This window comes from Rhinolophus sinicus, chromosome X, assembly GCF_036562045.2.
Source record: "Rhinolophus sinicus isolate RSC01 chromosome X, ASM3656204v1, whole genome shotgun sequence".
NCBI classification, from domain to species: Eukaryota; Metazoa; Chordata; class Mammalia; order Chiroptera; family Rhinolophidae; genus Rhinolophus; species Rhinolophus sinicus.
Genome location: NC_133768.1, coordinates 35760110 through 35781300, shown reverse-complemented (window position 1 = coordinate 35781300; position 21191 = coordinate 35760110). Strand labels below are relative to the sequence as shown.

The following is a 21191-nucleotide window of genomic DNA, read 5'->3' as shown; positions in this document are numbered from 1 at the left end:
ATCTAAACACATATTCCATCTCTTATGTCTACCCTTAACCACTGTGGCTCATTCCTGGAAGATACCATCCCCTCATACCATCAATCATTTCTGTCTTCCCCCTCCCCATGTCACTGTAGAGCATTCCTGGATGATACAATCCCCTCACATAAATTCTCTTTTGTACGTCCCCATACCCTGTGGCTCATTCCTGGAAGATACCATGCCCCCACAACAACCATTGTTCCTGTCTCCCCCAACGTGCTATGACACACTCTTGGAAGATACCATCCCCACACACTAGCCATCTCTTAGGCTCCCTATATTCACTGTGGCTGACTCCTACTCCTGCAAGACACCATCCCTCCGCACCATTCATCCCTAACTCTTGTCTCATATCAACTTGCTCATTTCTGGAAGATACCATTATCCCAACTATCCATTGTTCCTGTCTCCCCTCATCCACTATGCCTCATTCCTGGAAGATACCATCTGAACACACAATCCATCTTTCCTGTCTCCCACAATACAATGTTGCTCAATCCTAGAAGATATCATCTGCCCTACCCATCATCTATCCGTCCTGTTTCCCCATCCCAAAGTCAATGTAGCACATGGCTGGATAATACCATCCCCTCACATAACCTTTTTGTCTCTCCCAATCCACTGTGGCTCATTACTAGAAGATACCATCTGCACACACCATCCATCTTTTATGTCTTCCATCAACTATGACTCATTCCTGGAAGTTACCATCTCTCCATAGCATCCACCCTCTACTCCTTGCCTCCACATCAACTGGCTCATTACTGGAAAATACCATTCTCCTACACCATCTATTGTTCCTATTTCGACCCACCCACTGTGGCTCATTGCTGCAAACACCATTTAAACACATATTCCATCTCTTATGTTTCCCCCTAACCACTGTGTCTCATTCCTAGAATATACCATCCCCTACAGCATCTAGCTTTCTTCTCTCCCCATGGATTGTGGTTTATTCCTGGAAAATAGTATTCCCCCACACTATCCATCTTTCCTGTCCTCCCCCATCTACTATGCTTCATTCCTGGAAGATACCATTGCCCTCACTCCATCCAGTCTTCCTGTGTCCTCCATCCCATTCATTAGTACATTCTTCGAAGATACCATCTCCTCATATAACCATTTTTTGTCCCTCCCTTCTACTGTGGCTCACTCCCGGACGATACCATCCTCCCACACCATCTAGTTTTCTTATGTCCCCCACCCCTATCCACTAGCTCATTCCTGGAAGATAGTATCCCCTCATTCTTCTTTTCTGTCTTCCCCCATCCACTGTGGCTCATTCTTGGAAGATACCATTCACACACACCATCCGTCTCTCATGCCCCCCCTTCTACTGTGGCTCATTCCTAAAATACACCATTTGCACCCTTCTTGTCTCCCCCCATCCTCTGTCACTCATTCCCAGAACATGCTGTTTTCTAAAATCATCCATCTTTCTTTTATTCTTATCCACTATGGAGCATTCCTGGAATATACCATACCCCCAGACCTTCCACCCTTCTTTGTCTCCTCCCACCCTCTGTGGCTTATTTTTAGTTGATGCTCCAACTTTTTAGTTTCTGTTTAGAGATCGCTTCATTAAAGAATATCTCTTTTGTTCTCTGACATTTCAGGTTCACTGTTACAGTCACTCTCCTAGCATTACATATTTTTTTCTGTAATGCCAGTCTCCTGCTAGAAGAATATAAACTCCTTGAGGGTATGGGCCTTGTTTAACAAATTCACCACAATTCCTCAGTGGTTAGTACAATGCCTTCACATAGCAGCCCCAAAATAGTGACTGAAGGATCTGTAAGTAACTCAGCTAATAACACAGATTCTCTCTGAAAACGTATTATTTATATTTTTTGTTAAAGTAAACTAGTGTCCCTCCAGTCTCATATTTTTATATGTATTTAGAATTACTTTAATATCTTTCCAACCTGCTTCTGTAGCTGAACTCTATATAATCTGAAAACACAGTTACTTGTTTTATTGTAAATCGCAAGACTCTTTCATTAGAAAAAGTTCTACTTCATTCACCTACTTTCTCCTTATGTTTTAGATTAATTTTATGTTCAAACCTGGTATGAAATCTTTAAAGTGCCCACAAAGTTGCTACTGACTGAAAGACCGTTAGGTTTCCTCTTAACGTTTTTCCTATAACTTATAAAGAAAAGAAATTTACAGTTCAAGATAGGATAGAAAGGATCAGAAGGGAAGATAAAAAGTAAATTTTAAATAGTCAAGATTACTTTGTCCAGCAGATTTTATCAATGAGATCTTTCATTGTCATCCGGTCCCATTCTTCAGCATGTGGGGCATCCCATGGTGCATCAGCTGGAATCTGCAGAGAAAGAAGAGTCCATATCCAGGTGTGATGGTCACTGCCGACTGCCCTGCCAAGATGCCCTAAGAAGAACCTCTGAAAACGGGTCTTTCTGTCCATGTTGGAATGTGTGATTGGCATACAATTCAATGTATAGATAGTGGTGAGGTGGATATGGATAGTTCTTTGGATTCTATGTCTCAATGCTGTTGTAATAATAATACTAATAATAGCAGCAACATATAAATGCATATAAATATGTAATATGGAGATCTAAATCAATAATTTTTGATGATGATGATCATTATTATTATTACTGAAAGCAAACACCCATTTTAAGTCATCAATTTGAGTCTGAGAAAGCGATGTTATAGAGTCTGAGGCTAAATTACAAACCTTGGTAGAAACGAATCTTTCTTTCCTTTACTGCTAAAGTGGCATCTCATATGGGTAAGACAACTATAAGTAGGGGACCTGGCAAAAACACATGACATAATTTCTCATTGGTATAGATTGGAAAGCACACAGGCATTAGTATCAGACAGATGTGAGTTTGAATCCTGGTTCCCCTGATGTGTGGTCTTAGGGAAATCACATAACCTCTTGGCACTCGTTTTCTTCATTTGTAAAGCAGAAATACTACCAATTTGGCAGAGTTGTTGGGTGCATTGGAAATGATATGCAGCATTGTCCGGAACACTGTTCCCTGCACTGTGGAAGGTTAGTAAACAGCTGCTATTGTTATTTCAGAAACAGGTCATGTGCAAGCTGAACACACTTTACCTCCTTTCCCATATTATCCATTGTCCGCCAGAGATTGTTGTAATCCAGATATGCAATGGGGTTCCATACTGGAGGGAAGGCACCTCGAAATGGGTAAGTTCTCCCCTATAACATAGAAATAAAGGATAATGCCTTAAATTAGGATGGCATTCTAAAAAAAATCCCAAACCAACCAACCTAAGAGCAATTTTCAAAGTAACAGGATTCTCTACTGTGTTAAAAGTATCCCCTTTGATGTAGTCAATGTATTTTACCTATACAGGCCCAAAATTTCAATAAAAATTGGCAAAACTTCCCTGGTATCTGTTACCTGCTTTTAATTTATAGGACATAATAGATTTGAACTTATTCTGCTTATGTAGAAAAAATATATAAACATAGCTCATCCTAGTGTCTAATGCTACAATATTCTCAACTCCTGAATTCCTAATTAACCTCTTTGAAGGATGTTCCTACTCACATGAGAGCAAGATGATGACTATCTTTGGCCCACATAGAGGACTGGAATAACAAAGCACAATACCTCAGACTGTGTTTTAAAGTTCACACAGGCTAAACACAGACTGGCTAGATGACAGACCGTACCCAAAGTCAAGAATCAAAATATATGAAAAATGGTATAATGAGTATTTGCCATTTTTGGTTGCCCAGCATCCATTCCCCTTTCCTAGTAGTACCTTGGTTTCTTCTTGGGAAACTGCCTCTCCTCCTCTGCAGATAGATGTGTTTTTACCATCTCCCATTACAGCAGGTAATAGGCTAGATACTTTGTCTCCCCTCTGGCTCCTGGTGCAGCCAGGCTGTGAGCCTGTGATTTGAGCTTGGCCAATCACACACTCAGAGGACTCAGACCCAGGAATAGGTCACCCAGGGACAGAAGAAGGTTGACTCTTCGTTGTCTTTCCCCATGGCAGCATGCTGAGCAGGTGCTTTGTGCTATAAAGATCATGGTTATGGTTCTTGCCTCCAACTTGCAAGAGCTCCCCTGGTCTCTGCCTGTTCTCAAGTGTGGCCCTCCAGTCTCTCATCAATTTTGTGGGCCCTGATACCCTTTCAGTAAATCTTTTGTTAGCCTGAGTTGGTTTCTATTGCTTGGTACCAAGACCTCTAACACAGAGAGAGCTGATTATTAGCCACCATTTACTTCATTTCAGTTGTGTGACAGGCGCTGTGCTATGCAAATCCAGGGGTGAGGGGAGAGTGAATCCTAGGAAAAGAGATCAGGTCTGGGTCGTTTCTAAGGCCTTATTTCCTAGTTTAATTCTTTTTTATTTAAGAATAAAACATCTTGTAAATCTTCATAAGGTTGCAATACTGTCTACTAACACAATTTTGCATGAGAGTCTGGTTTTTTATCAAATAAAAACATATTTGATATTTGTAGAAAGCCTACTATGTGCATTGCATGACATTGAGAGCTGTGTTAGATTTTTCAAAATGGCTAAAGCAAAACTCTTGACCATCAAAGCAGGGACACAGGACATAACAGCATTTGCATTCGTGTGTGCACACTTGCAAGCATGTGCACACACACACACTCCAACTGAGTACAAATATATGGCAACCATTAAGTGACAAAGAAATAATTTTCCCTTCCACAGTAGCAAATTCAAATAACCTTGACAGAATATATGATCTGATTTCTTACCTGAAAATGCTATGTTGTAACATTGTAATACAACTTTTTGAGTCTCCAAATCCTTTATCATCATCACTATCACCATCACCACGTTACTAATATTTATTAAGATCTTTCTTCATGCCTAGCACTGGCCTAAGCTCTTCATTTGCATTATCTCATGTAATGCTTACCTCAACCCTGGGAGGCAAGCACTATAAATATTTCCATTAAATATTTGAGGAAACTAAAATCCAGGGATATTAGCTAGAAAATATAACAGAAGTTTCCTGCTCCTAAAGGCTTTGCTCATAAACATTAAGTTTTCTGGCCTCTCATATGGTTGTGATGGAAAGCTGAGATAGGCTTGTTCTAGGGACATCTTAAACTTCCCAACTAAAAGAGAGAGAATTTTGAAATGTGAAACTTATAAAACTTCCACTCACATCTTTTATTTTTTCTAAGGAGTAAAAATGGGACTAAAAAGCACTGGGGTGTAAGGTGACTGCTGAGGAAACAGGGTCAACTTTGGAAAATGTTGAAACATGTTCTGAGAGCAATGGACAGAGACATTTTACACAGAACACAAAAATACGGTAGCTATGGAAAGGTGAGAGACCGAGGTTAAGTAATAGCTCAGAGACAGCCTTCAGAGCAGCTGGTTCTTGTTATAATCCTTCCCTTAATTGAAACTGGGAAAAATCTACATTTTCCCCTATGTTTATACTCAAGTAATAGTCTCATACAAAACTGATCTTTGCTTTAAAAAATATTTTAAAAATTAAATATGCTCATCATCTGGGGGCATTAAGAAAAGTAAGGGGGGTGGGGGGTGGGGGGTTGGAGATGAGGGTAAGGGGGATCGAATATATGGTGATGGAAGGAGAACTGACTCTGGGTGATGAACACACAATGGGATTTATAGATGATGTAATACAGAATTGTACACCTGAAATCTATGTAATTTTACTAACAATTGTCACCCCAATAAATTTAATAAAATAAAATTTAAAAAAAAGAAAGAAAAGTATTATAAATATAATTCAAAACAACGTGTCTCACATTCCTAATGTAGCTCTTCTCAGGACTATGCCAGCCACAGTATGATTTCACACAAGGTCCTAAAGACCCCATAATCTGAGCTTTGATAAACAGAGGTGGCACGAGAAGTAAAAAGTTCAGCGAGAGAGGAGTCTAGCCTGGTAATGTTTTTAGTCATGGAAGCCATGGAATATTCTAAGAAGATCATAAAGACCCAAACATTTTTTAAAAATGTTAATTTTTATCCTGTTGACAGAGGCACCAAGTTAATAAAGGGATTTCATTAATTAGTTTCATTCTTAGCATTTTCTGGCTTCTCTGCACTTATTCCACAGAAAACCTAAATTTGCTAAAGAAATGTGTGTGTGTGTGTGTGTGTGTGTGTGTGTGTGTGTGTATAAACAGGCACTTACATGTCATCTCTTCCTTTCTCACAAGCCTCTGGAAGGCTTATTCCCTCCATGGGCTGCTTCTAAACTACCTGTAGATAACTCGGGACTACTTTTTGTGTGTGTGAACCCCCAAAGAAGTGCAGCGAGAGGGCCTGGAGATAGGCTGTCTCTTGGCTGAAAACTGCCTGCTTACCAGACCTCCTCAGTCTCTTAAATGTACTAATCCCATAGTTTCCTCACAAAGGTGTCAGCAGTTTCTCAATCTTAAATCACTTATCAGCAGAAATGCCTTTATGACTTAAGAGTGAGGCAGGAACTCTAGGAATACTTCCAAATGGTTACTGCTGTTTAAAAATAAAAGGAAAAAAATCTTGAGTAAAGGTCAAGTCCATTTTGTGCCTATACTCTGAAACCTTCCTACCTTTCCAAAGTAGCCTTTAATCTTAAAGGATAATATCTTTGACATAGCAGAAATTGTTGATGTCAAGTAGAACTCAATGTCCCTGGAACTGTGCCCAAAATACTTAAGTCCCTTTTAGAAACCACATCCTCAATCTACCAATGTTCATAATAATGAGAGACTATTCCAGATGAGGACAGTTTATGGCTCCCACATAATTTTTCATTGTTGGTCATATAAGATAAACCAAGTTTATAGTAAGCAAGTAGTACTTACTGATAGGCATGTTAGAGACTTTCTTCTCTCTCTATTTTTATATTTTAGTTAAACAAAAGGAAGTGAGTGTTATTAAAGAATATAATGGGGAACTGAGGAAAGCTGCCAAATATTTTTCTTTAATCATCTAAAAAATAAACAGACATGTTCTGGATTGGTTGAGCAACATGTCTGTCCAACCCATATGAATTCCATGGCACCCCTCTAGTCCCACTGTTTTATGACAAACCTGTAAGAGAAATCTTTTGGTGGTTTCTTTTCTATAGTTCATAATAATGCTTTAAATAAAGAAATCATCTTTTAAAAGACCCATTAAATAGGATAGCAATACTGTGTTGTATTAGTAGTTAAAAAAACAATTTTCTTCCTCTTTCCAAATGCAGGTAGCCAAATTCCCTTCAAACATAAACAGTTCTACTCTACCTAGAAAAAGCTATTATATTCGACATGGAAAAATCTATCCCATTGGAATGTGCTGGTTCTCCCAAGTCTTCCTCTAGTTCCTATCTTTGCAAGACCCTGTCTTCTCCCACCTACTGACTCCCCCAGGGCCTGATCCCCAGCCTTTTCCTTTTCTCTCTGCCCACCCATTTCCCTGTGGAACTCATCCAACATCTGGGTTTGTTATTATATTTGCATAGTCTTATGGTTTGCATTTGCATGCTTCTGCTCCCTCTATATTTATGAGTACTAACAAATTGTTATCTATAACCTCTCACACAACTTCAAGGGCTAGCAGCATGTTCCTGAGTGTTTGTTCATGACCTGATATTTCATCTTATTCTTAGCCTCCTCTTTCAGGACTTGCACAGCATCAGCTAACACAGTGGGCACTTGAGTTATACAGTCCCGTCTTTGTAAAACGAGAACTATTAAGCTCTGGTATAATTGATAACACATCATCAAGAATGAAAGGTTTCAAATAGTTATGCCATCTTTCCCAAGGGATCCTAGTTATATAGAGAAATCACAAACAAAGCAATTACGATAGAAACAATATGTGTTCTTCTGGAGGCTCTTGGGTAAGTAAAGATAATTGACAGAGCATTAAAAAAATATTTTTCTGACTCTGGGTGGTGAACACACAATGTGATTTATAGATGATGTAATACAAAATTGTACACCTGAAATCTCTTTAACTTTACTAACAATTGTCACTCCAATAAAATTTAATTAAAAAATAAATATTTTTCCTCGTTCACATATGCCATTGACTCAGGAGAAACAGGCAATTAAAAAAAAAAGATGAAAATGTTACACTGTGAGGACGAGTGGCTGTTTTTCTTTAACAGCTTTAAGATATTCACATGCTTTATAATCCATCCATTTAAAGTGTAAAATTCAATGGTTTTTGGTATATTTACAGAGTTGTGCAATCATCACTACATTTAATTTTAGAACACTTTTGCCACCCCAAGAAGAAACCCTTACTCATTAATAGTCACTCTCCATTTTTCCAAAACTGTTTCTGATTAATTCACTTATTCTTTTCTTTAGATTCCACATATAAGTGAGATCATATGGTATTTGTCTTTCTCTTTCTGACTTATTTCACTTAACATAATGTTCTCTAGGTCCATCCATGTTGTTGCAAATGGTAAGATTTCTTTCTTCTTTATGGCTGCGTAATACTCCATTGTATAAATGGGAACGTACAGAGGGATAGTGGATGGGGGGAGGGGGGTTCACACAGTGTGAGGGATATAAATGATAAATGTCTAAGTTTTGCTTTGTCTTGTGCACCTGAAACTAATTAATAATAATAAAAAAAAAAAAAAATAGTCACTCTCCATTCTCCCCTACCCTATTTTGAAGAACTGTCAAACTATTTTTCAAAGCAGTTGCACCATTTTACATTCCCACCAGCAATGTATGAGGGTTCCAATATCTCCACATCCTCACCAATACTTGTTATTGTCTGTTTTTTGTTTGTTTTGTTTTTTATAGCCATCTTGGTGGGTGCGAAGTGGTATCTCTTTGTCGTTTTAACTTGCATTTCCCTAATGACTAATGATGGCCAAAGTCAAATCAGTATTGATTAATGGATGGTCATGTTGCTGAACTCATCCTTGATGCCATGACATTTTTTATGTGAGCACACTGAGCAAGTGACAATGGAAAGAGATGGTATGATGGCTTTGTAGTGTGTCAAATTGTTCAGGCTGAACTAGATTTTCCAGAACTTTGTTTCCTATGTATTTCTGGTTAGGGTAGGTCACAAGAAAGATTCTTATGGGAGATTTAGGGAGCAAAAGTGAAGCAGCATTCATTTTGTAGTTCATAAACATTGTTGCTCATCCTCATGGCACAAGATAGTGGCCCATGGCACCTTGCCATTTTCTATACTGCATTAAACTGATTTATGTACATATTCTACTTTCCTGACTTAGTTTCAACACACCTGAAAACAAGGATTATGCCTCACATAGGTTCTAATCTCCTATATTGCCTTGTGAGTACCAAGGTTCCAATAAATGTTCATTAAATGAAGAAATAAGAGGAGGGATGGAATTCTTGCTTTTATAGCCCATCTTGTATCACATCTAGCTCTCCCAGGCTCCAGAAAGGGTCCAGTCTTTTTCTATGCAAATGACTCCCTCTTTTCCCAACTCAGACAAGACTTTCTAATGAATGCCAATTTAACACTAACATTAATATCAGTCCCACAAACATACCTTTTCTAAAATAGCCATAATCGATATTATCATCAAATTTAGTATAACTCACTATTTGTAAGGTACTGTGTGGAAAAGAAATAAATGGAAGACTCAGTCCCTTAGGAAACCTAAACCTCTAAAAACATTTCCCATGTTAGCATTTCTCATTCTGATCTTCACGGATGCTATATGAAAATGGGTTCCATGGTCATAAATCTGGGAAATCCTGGCTTATAGTTAAACAGCTTTTTTTTTTTCTTTTTTACTGCCAGTCGTCATAAGACTCGTAATTTACTAATGGACATCTTGGCTCTCAAAGACAGAATATGGAACATTTCCAAAATTTATCTGATCAACAAACCTTCTCTTTGGCAAAGAACTTTCAGGATTAATGTTGCTTAGAAAATATTCCCTTAGGCATTCTTTCTTTGTATTCTGGCTGACACTGGCAGGGGTCAGAGAAAACATGGGAAAACATGAGCTAGAAAGAGGAGCTCCGATAACTAGCGTTATTTTCCAAATGCTACAAGTGGAAATATATTCTTACATGTACCTCTCCTGGACAACAGGGTACATCGTCCCACAAGACTGAGTCGAATAGGAAAACAAAATGAAATCACTTGCACATCTAGCTAAGACTGCAAGTACTCTGTGCTCAGTCTCGGGCCTGGGCCTCTACCCCTTGGAACTAGGCAGTAGTTCCAAGTAGTTACGTCAGAACAGGTCGAGAGGGTCAAGGGCAAAGCAGAACTTCTTGCCACATAAGTTATTGACTGAATGCATTCGTCTAGTGTATCCTAGTGACTGGGCAGAAGCAGCCGGGTCCCTCTACTGGATGGATTTACCTCAGTGATGGCTCCTGTAAATATAATGGTGAAGACACAGGGGGAAGGAGGGTGGACTAGGAGCCATCAGATTCTTAGCACCACCTTCCCAACATTTGTACATCAGAAAAGTATTTTTTTAAAAAATCTACATATTAGAAAAAGTCAGGACTTCTTTGGTGGGTGCCAAATAATTATGTAGATTGGCAACTGCACTTATGTCTGTACTTTGGCAAACACATCAAATTAAATCTCAGCCTGAGGTTCACTGTGTATCATTTGAGCCTGACAAATTACATGAGAGCTTTGGGAATGAACGGAAATGGACTAGCAGTTCAGTAATTGTTGTTTGTTTGAAAAACCTGACATGAGAAAAGTCTTTTAAATGAAAAGGACTCAGTTCCACAGCTTGCAGGATCGAAGTGTTCATTACATTTCACTATAATTAACACTCAAATTTTCTGTGATTCCACCTAGAATTTTCTGCCCCTAACTGCATTAAGCCCAAACACACAGCAAAAAAAATAAATAAATAAAATGAAATGCTATGAAAACAGTACCGGACTGCTAAAATACCAAGTATCAACATTATTATCATTATTTGTCTCTTTTCAGTTTCAAGTTCTGTGTTTGCTAAGGTTAGTTGTCAACTAGGTTTTCACATCTATCTGTGTGTCTGTCTGTCTGTGTCTCTCTCTCTTTCACTTCTGTTGGACCCTGAACCAAATACTTGCATTCTAACTACTTTCTCCCATCTCTGAAGTAAGGATAACTGTCAATTACTAAAACTCTGAGGTCCACTAGGTTTTCAAAAGGTATTTGTTCATTTAGTTTGACACAGAAGTGAAAAGGCTTGGAGTACACACCTGAGACAGAGGGCTATATAGCAGCATCAGATCTGTTAAGTGGCAAGACAAGGCAACAACAGAAAAGATTTTCTCACTGGTCAGTGTGCTCATGGGCCTGTGGAACTTCCCTTCTTAACAAAGTGCCCAGAATTGACGAGGTATGGGATTTATAGGACATTAGAGGGTTTTTCAGGTTTCAACTGTTCGAAGGCTATTCTACAAGTCTGATAATTCAGGACTAATGATTAAGCCTTTGGTTGGGGAAGTGGGTGCATGTTCTGGGGTAGGGGTAGGGGCTCCAGAAGGAGGAAATAAGGAGGAAGTAGAAAGCAAGGAGGGGGGAGGAAGGAGGAGATTTTAACTTCAAATTGGCAACTACATTCTAACCTGAAAGGTCAAAACCTCCAGGAGTTGGGTTGTCATGAAGATTAGAGCAATTTGTCTTGAGAAAGCTGCTTATGAAATGTTTTATTCCATTCACAAGTTTCTTTTTGCCATTAGCCAAAAGGTCGAGGCCCTACTTGAGGAGGTGATTGAAAAGTTCCATAGCCTTAGTGAGAGAAATCCTTTGTGTGTGACCTAAACCCCTTTTTATGCTGCCACTGAAGGTCAATCCAAAGCAGGAGGGTGACCATAGACTACTTCTCAATAAATGGTTAGGAAACAATTTCTGTAGTAATTAACTCCCCATTGAAAATTAATGGAAGGAAGACAAAAAGAGTTCTGTGGATGGATGATGGTAGCACAACAATGTGAACGAAATTAATGTCACTGAATGTACTCAATGTCACTCGATTATATACCTAAATATGGTTAAGATGGCAAATTTTATGTCATGTGTATTTTACCACAATTTTTTAAAAGAAAAAATAAATGGAAGGAAAATATCCAATAATTAACCTAACTTTGCTACATATTGGGTGCCACTTCAACTGAGTAGAAACTTTATTCTCTTAGAAACTAAATCAGAGACTTAGCCCTGAAAGTTTATAGGGAAAAGAAAGGAGCCTTTTGAGAGAAAATGGCTAATGCTGACCTAGCTTTCTAAACAGTACAAGGTTTTAAGAGTAATTTCTGTCATTAAGTTTTCCTGTGACCCACAAGAAGTAGATTAAGTCTTTCTAAAATGGAGGGGGGAGAAAGAAAGGACATTACTAAAAATTATGTTTTACAAGCTACGTCAATATATCTTTATACTGCATACTTGGTAGATCAAAGTAAAAATATGTAAACATTTTGTTTCTCTGCTTTTAAAAACTTACGTGTAATTGTAATTTAGAGAAAAAAAAGAATAATCCCTCTTGCATTACCTCATTTCTACAATCAAAACAGAATTTCTCATCATAAGCACAGGCCCATTACCACTTGCTTGTCCTTACCTAATTGTCTTTTTATCATCTTCTACCCTGATTTGTAGAAATTATTTTAAATCCTTTTTTCTTTCTTTTTTAAACCAGGCAGGGTATAATGGCATAAAATAAAATACTCACTGCAATATACTTTGACTAATAAGTTTACATAAATGATTTACCAGAAAGAATATATAGCCAACAATTCCAAACCACGCCTTAGGCCTTTGGACTTAGTATTTTGACACAATAATAGAATCTATCTGTAGTCTTCAGCCAGCTGAGCCTAACTGGGGTGCCTTGGGGGTTGCTCAAGTGTCAGGCGCTCACTGAAGGCCAGAGTGACTACAGAGCTACAACTCAGGGTACGAGAAAGAAGCCACTGTGGTGCATGGCATCACATATGGCTCCCAAGCATACACCCCAGGTCCACAGGAGCCCCTGACAAAGTGGCAGGTAACTTGTCACATCTTGGAGCAGTTTATTAGAGGGGTTCACAATTTGACTTTCTGCCCATGGAATAAGGAACATTGTGATGTAGCCCACAGAACCCTGATCTTAAGAGCTAGAAAGCCTCACTTTGGCTCCTAAACTCTCAGAGGCTCATTTTTCTCATCTGTAAGATGGGGGGAAATAATGCTTATTATTTCATAGGATCATTGGGAAGCTCAAATGAGGCAGAACATGTGTAGGTACATTACAAATAGAATGCAATAGAAACGCATGGAGTCAGGTGAAATGAATTTAGGTGACTAACAGAAAGGAGAGAAAGACATGACAAGTAGCATCCCTACAAGTGCCTAACACCTTTGGCTTCTAGAGAGGGATTAAAAGTAAAACTTTCTTTGAAGACAAAAGAAACAACCTCTGTGAGCTGATATGGAAAGGTGTTAAAAGTAGCTTAAAAACAAATATCCTTAATCCAAAAGAAACACACTATTATAAGCAAGGGGTCAAAGATACAGTTATACCTGGCAAACATTAAGACAAACAACCCAAAAAAAACACCCCACAAAAACACATCCTCTGCTTTCAACATAGCCTGCTGGCTCAACCAAAGTTCACCTCTTAGCAACAACAAAAATATTACTTAGTATTCCAGAACACACATAATCTGTAAAGCCTTTGATTTCACTCGTTGGCATAAAAACCTGGGACGACTAGAACAACTACAAGGAAAAATTGCTTGCTGAGCTGTTACTATCAGGGAAGCCAATGTTGTTTCAAATAAATCTTTATCACACCATTCTCTAAAAACAAATGTGTGGTATATATTTATAGTCTCTAATTTTATTTAGAGAAGATGTGAAAAGCAGGGAGAAAGTGAGAATGCGTGAATATGCCAATTTCTCCTTCAAAGAAGCTCCTGCAAAATGCCTCATTCAGTGTTCTCTGTCTCCAGATCCTACCTGCATTATTATGATCTGGAGGAACTGATGAAAAGCAAAAAAAAAAAAAGGAGAAGAAGAAGAAGAAGAAGAAGAAGAAGAAGAAGAAGAAGAAGAAGAAGAAGAAGAAGAAGAAGAAAAGAATCAAGCATTTCTCCTTTCCTTACCCAAGACTTGGCACTGCAAAATTTAACAAAATGTCTCCACAACCCACTGAAACCCACTCATAAAACAATCCTAATGATGGTGCATCTTATTTACTAATTCAAGTAATGACTCAATCAATCCAAGAGGCATTCAAGTCCACCTGCTTCCCTTACACCACCCAAAGAAAAAGAACCAATTAAGACATTTTAAGCATATCTAGCTGATCCCACTTCAAATTCACCTTTTAGGTTAAAGTCATATTATTAATTTATATTAATTTCACAAATCAGAGATAATCTCCCAAATAAAGCTATATCAAATTCACAACATTCATAAAACCTGTTCACTGTCGAAACCAGTCAAGAAACTATTATGTAAGAATCAGGATCTACTAAACCAGAATTAGAATAGGGATTCTATTCACAAGATTCATGAAGGACAGACATGTTAACTAGTATTATTTATTTATTATTATAGTTTACTTGTCTCCTTCCTTTAGATGGCAAGCTCCATATGAGCAGACCGTTTGATCATGGGCCCACCACTCTATTTCCAGCCTAGAACAGTATCTGATCCAGAGTAGATTGCCCAGTATGTATTTATTGAATGGATGAATGCATTTAGCATAATGATGTGAATCTTCTATGACTAAAGTACATAGACATAGCCTCTTGCGGAAGGGACAGGGTGGTAAACACCACGAAACATCTGTGCCCAGGGCTCAGCTCAGAGGCTCAGGCTTCGGACTCCACCTGGTCATGTCAAAACTTGCACGGTAAACACAAGCTAGCAAAGGTCAAGAATAGTTCTTTGGTGCATACTATGTACATCATCCTAGAGTTGGTTGAAACTGGATGCACTACAGCTTGCTGACAGAAGAAATAACTGAGGCATTCTTTAAAGCTGCATGTTGAGAAAATAGAAGAGCTGAAGCAATCCGGATCATTAAGAATACTGCTTTGTTAAATTAGACAGTGGCAATCTTCCAGTGATTCAGCCACTTCATTATGGTGTTATTTACTGAAAAGAATGCACTGTATTATACTACAGAAGCCAGGGTTGTCATGAGAGATAATGCAATTTGCATTATTAACCCAATACACTGTCGTGTTGGGAAAAAGTCCATTTTTTCCCTAGAAGAGGACAGAACAGTAAGGGTTAGATATTTTTAAATAAGTGGACTTGTTTTTTGCTATACAGTCTATTTACAGTCTTACCTGGAATATTTAACTGATTGTCTTCCTGCTTTTCTCTAATCTGACCTGTTCCCTTTAAAGTTTCCTGGTTATCATAAAAACATCCACTGCACTGAATATTTCTCATTGCAGAAAAGATTTAATTAGAAAAACTAGCAGAAATGAGGCACTCATTCAGATAAAATAAACACAAACCAACCCGCTGCATTTTTTTTTAACTTAACATTAGGTTAAAATATGTGTTCTTTGGCAGGTTAAAGTATGTGAGAGGATGGTTTAATGGTATTTATATTCTCCATCTTTTTGTCAGATGAGACTATATCTTAAATGAAAGGAAGAGCATTTAGCATCTTAAATATGTGCTTATTTGTAAGTAAGTACTAAAAGTCAATCTAGAGCTTTAATACTCATTGTCTGGCCCTTACATGACTGTTTTCCAGTTACTACATCAATCACAACAATCAAGACACAATGACTGTATCATATATAGCAGATAGCTACACTGCTCCTCCAGGCTCACAGGCCAAAAGACTGAGCAAAGTGATCCCCAGCATTGCATTCAGCCACATGGTGAAGGACACAATGTCTCTTAGCAGAGAGCCCTCAAAGAAAACCAGGGCAAGCACAAACAGTAAGGCAGCTTCCTGGAGTTCAAAGACACACCAAAATCCCTGGCACAGGAATCTGGCACAGCACAGAAAAGTGGAAAGACCTTGACCTTTCTAGCTCTATGGCCCTTACTCTTGAGTAGGTTTCTTGGCCTCTGAGCTTCAGTCTGTTTCTGTGAAATGGGGCTACAGCCCCTGCCTTAGGGTCCTTGTGAGGATTAAGATAATAGAGGTGAAGACCCTGGGATAGGACCTGGAACATAACAAGGATCTCAGTAAAGGAGAGCTAGGGTTGTCATTACTACAGGAGTGTTGCTGACCTTCAGGTATCAACCACTATGGCCACAATTTCAGTGTGCTCTTTGTTGTCCAAAGTTCAGGTTAAGCAGGAGTCTTAGCACCAAGCCTGCCACATGCTGTGTGTTCAATAATTATGACAGAATATAATTACTATTGTGTTGACGTGCATGGCTATGCAATGGCAAAGGTTCAAGGTTAATAATGCCTTACATTCTTGAAAGCAGTCTCAAACTACCGAGTCCAATGCCACGATATGCCTTTTCCAGTCGGTTATGTGACAGCTCAGTCATATTTATATTTTGGGAAAGAAAAATATGGTGGCAGTTGTGTAGCTCTGTCTTATGGAAAGTTGTTTTTCAGAAACTGGGTTACTGGGGATGAGTGGACCTGACCTTAGAGAGAGGGACTCAGCAGCAGCAACCAAGTGACCCTGGACGCTACTGTTAACATTTCTCTTTCCTTACTTAGGCACTCGATGTAGCATTTCCTTAATTCTTTTCAAATTCATCCTCTACTAATGCTTGCAGCAGGACCTTCTCAAAGTATGGAATAATCACAAGTAGATTTCTGAAAGCAGGGCTTCACATGAAGCCCAGAAAATTCCAGAGGCATCAGAATGACCGAGCTAAAGATACTTAACTCATTAAGGTCCTGTCAGGAAGGCTGGAAAGCATGCCATGGTCAGTTGATAATTTTCAGGCAAAGTCAAAATTCTCAAACAGCATTTTCACATTTTATAGCCCTCCACACTCTCCTCTACCCCCACCTCCATCAGGAACAATGAGGAGTTGAATTATTACAAAAGTTGGCTGGGTACTGCTTTCAAAATCTCATCTTTGCATCATGTATTACAGAGGGCATAGCTGGGAGACTAGCAGGTACTTAGTTGGAGGACATAGCTACACATTTTCAGGTTTTCCTTTTCAAAATGTACACAAAGGAACATGAAAATAGAAGAAGAGTAAGAAAGTGAAAGACACATGCTCTTTCAATAATTGTATCTATTCATCCTTTGAGCTGGGACTCAGTGAAATGGATGGTGAGATACTGTACAATGGATGTGTGCTCAGCCAAACAAATATGAGAGGCCCAGCACACTTTGTCTAGACCCTCAGTTTCGTTTCTTAGGCCATATATTGGGATCATAAAGAGCATGCAGTCAGGGTAAGCAGATCATTACTAGTTTTATGACCTCTCCTAACGTCAGTTTTCTTCTCGGTAAAATGGGGATAATCATGCCTGCCTAGCAAGGGGGGATATAAGGATTCAATGAGTTGATGCATAAAAAGCACTTACCGTGTTTCCCTGAAAATAAGACCTAGCTGGACAATCAGGTCTAATGCATCTTTTGGAGCAAAAATTAATATAAAACCTGGTCTTATATAAGACCCGGTATTATATTACATTACATTATATATTATAAAAAGCCAGTCTTATAGCAAAATAAGACTTGGTCTTATATTAATTTTTGCTCCGAAAGACGCATTAGAGCTGATTGTCCAGCTAGGTCTTATTTTCGGGGAAACACGGTAGTTGTTTATTGTGAGGTTCCAGGGAAAATAAAAATCTCTCAGCACCTGAATGTTAGGGAAGACGAGATTATAAGCATGAGTCTGCTCAGATTCTGTGATAATCACCAGATTCATTTCTTTCCCAGTTGGACTGGAGACTGAATTACATGACTGCTTAATTAGTAGTTGAGTACAAAGGATTTGGTCTCTCTTCCTGTATTAAATATGCTAATATACATAAAAGTATTCAATATGTTAGCTGCTATTATTCTTACCATTGTTATTGCTTACTAGTCCTGAAAAATACCATGCTGTGCAGAAAAGATAAAGTGGGGAAGCAAGGAGGTTTTTGCTTCTTGATTGTGGCCTTCTGAAACCAGTATTCCCAAATACTTTATATAATGTTTTATACTTTCTTCATTCCTTCGTTGACCTCTGAACTCCATTTTTCTAAAGGCTACTGGTTTGTTTTCTCCCCGTGTGTCATTGCCAAACTCCCCAAGCATCCCAAACCACCTGGTTATCAGTTTCCCAAGATTCCAGATCTCCCCAGTTGGGCATCGGTGTGCATACATCACAAGTATCCTATATTCCCAGCTCCAAAAGCCCAGGGAGACACCAGAATCACATGATTGCCTGGGGTGGAGTGTGGGGGGTAGATGTGTCCGTTGAGAAATGATGCATTTACTGGCATGGGAATTCTAGCATTAGAATGAGTAGACGACCCCTGCCCAAATGATGCTAGTTCCAGGAAGTGGGTTGCAACGTCAGATTGGAAACCTGACTTCTCAAGGCACATTTCCAGACTCCAGCTGCTCCATGTTTGGTTTCAGCAAGAAAGAAAAACACTGGCAACAGCTGCTGTTTCTTGAGTGGATATCAACAGAGTTTAAACAATCTTGTTTCAACAGTAGGAAACTGCACAACCAAGCTAGACTTCCCCAGAGTCAAGGATAGAGACAGAGGAAATTATCAAGGTGTGTAAAGAAATGTCAGGTAAGAAGGAGGATGAAAAAAGTGGTCTCAAGCTATTGTGTTCTTGGGGCCTTAGAATTGCCTCATTGGTGCTTCCGGGTCTGCCTGGGGCTGTGTGTGTGTGTGTGTGTGTGTGAGAGAGAGAGAGAGAGAGAGAGAGAGAGAGAGAGAGAGAGAGAGAGAGAGAGAGAGGTGCCCACCCCCCAGGGAGGGGAGGAAAGGAAACTGAAAGCCTCCCACTTTTACTCCGGTTGGACTGTGAGGGTGGGGGTAGCTTTCAGGGGCCACAGTGAGTGATGCGGAGGCCAAACTAAGGCATGACCCCTTGCAGTGATTCTAGGAGTCCACAGCGATTTTTTTAAAAGAGAAAGAAAAGAAGCAAAGAGGCAGAGTACTACTTTAAAGCCAACTGCCTATTTTTAGGATTGCTTTGAGAAACAACAAAACAAAAACAAAAGCAAATGCTTTTCCAAATACTATACGCCCTACATTGGTCCCTTGAGTAAAACATCAGGCTTACCTTGACATATTGTACAAGACGCTCGTTTACGTTCACTTTGTAAGTTTCCAAACCCAGCTCCTTAGATAACCTTAAGATTCTGTTCTGGGTTGGTCCCACATAAGCCCCACCAACATCTACGTAATCAACATGTTCATTCTGTAGAAGGAGAAAAAGCGATGAGAAGACTTTAGTTAAAACTTGAAAAAAAAGTTTGTCTTATAAAAATCATTTGTTTTTTACAACTTAAATGTGCCTTACATCTCTCTGATAAATTGCAACTGAAAATAGCAATCCTTTCTCCTCCACTCCCAAGAACTGGGCACAACCCTGTATGACATTCATGACCAAACAATCCCACTTGTATAGTTATTGGTGAGGCCGATTCAGTGACAACTAAATAAAAAATATAGAGGGTGCCAAAAAAAAATGTATACACATTTTAAGAAAGGAAAATTGTATTAAAATTGTAATATTCAATATATACCGATAACAAAAGGTGCATACAAGTCACGTTTGACTTCTGCAATTACAAGAGGTGCTCAAAGTGTTTACCATCAGCATCCAGACACTTCTGATTATGGCAAGCTACTGCTTGAGCTACGTTGACCAAAGTGTCCACCTGTGTACATTTTTTTGGCACCCCCAGTAAAGAACACTGTGTAGTACATCCTGCTGATCTAGATCTTTTTCAAAGCATTTAGGTTATTTTCCATGCATTTCTTTGGGGTTGTTGCTGGAGAAGCCATGCACAGATTTATTAGGCCTCATTCTCTGATTTCCAGCAGATGAAATCTTAAATCAGCCCACTCTTGATGTTAAAACCCTTGCAGAGAAGAATGCATCATAGGAAAACAATACAAAAAGGTATAAAAAGATTCATACACCTAACAAATTAGTTTATAAATATGCAAACATTTATAAAACTCAAATTAAATTTCCCCCTCTTAAATGCAGTTCTACATTTTCCCCCAGCATTTTTATTAACACATTCCCAAATGATTTAATCAATAAATTGAATATTGGTGAGTTATAATTCCTCTATGTATTTGTAATAACTTCTTATAGATCTGTTTCTACTTTGTTGTTTATACCAGTTCTCACTCATGTTGCCTCTTCGTTTGTCTGATTATTTTTAATTGCATGCCACTCATTGAATTTGAAAAAATATGGATATAATTTGAATACTAGGAGGATACCTTTCTCAGAGAGAATTTCTGTCTGCTTCTGCCAAGCACCTGGGGGTGCTAACAATACCAGATAACTTTATTGCGTTTTCTGTGCCTGAGAAGCTGGGCTGAAATGTACACACAGCCCAGTCCTCTTGCAGTTTGCCCTTAGTCCTAGGACACAGTCCAACCCAAAGAACAAGGACTTGACTAACACTTGCCTCCATATACACATGCTTTGCTGGGCTCTGGACTTGAACTTCAGTTCCCCTAGCTTTGTAAGACTTTTGAAAGCACTACTCAGCCTCTCACTTGCCTCTTCAGTGGTCAGCAAACTCCATCCCCCACACACATAACCCCCTCACCCACAGGGGAAAAGTAGGTCATTCTTTTCCTTCCGGATGTTGGCCCAGTGATTCTTCACTACCTTGTTAGGTCTCTTATGCTTTGACGATGTGTGTGTGTGTGTGTGCGTGTGTGTGTGTGTGTGTGTGTGTGTGTGTGTGTGTGTGTACACAGAGCAGTTTGTCTAATCTCTTTGTATTTAGTAGATGGGTGGAACCAATTTACCGAATCTGTTATTTCCAGAAAATTTATTGTCTAGTACCGTGTTTTCCCGAAAATAAGACCTAGCTGGGTAATCAGTTCTAATGCATCTTTTGGAGCAAAAATTAGTATAAGACTTGGTCTAATTTTATTATAAGACTGGGTCTTTAATATAATACAATATAATAAATACCAGATATAATAAAATATAATATAACATAATATAATAATATAATATAATATCAGATAATATGATATAATACCAGATCTTATATTAATTTTTGCTCCAAAAGTTGCATTAGAGCTGATTGTTCGGCTAAGGCTTATTT

The 21191-nt window shown here is 38.8% G+C and overlaps 1 protein-coding gene across 1 annotated transcript in view; it reads right to left on the bottom strand.

Moving 5' to 3' along the window:
* LOC109438127 (amine oxidase [flavin-containing] A) overlaps window positions 1-21191 on the bottom strand; it is a 59374-nt gene that overhangs the window by 22283 nt on the left and 15900 nt on the right. Inside the window, exons 3-5 of the mRNA XM_019717753.2 lie at window positions 19169-19306; window positions 3119-3223; window positions 2262-2353 (exon numbers count right to left, since the gene is read on the bottom strand). Coding sequence (XP_019573312.2) covers window positions 2262-2353; window positions 3119-3223; window positions 19169-19306 — 335 coding nt within the window. The remainder of the gene's footprint in view (window positions 1-2261; window positions 2354-3118; window positions 3224-19168; window positions 19307-21191) is intronic.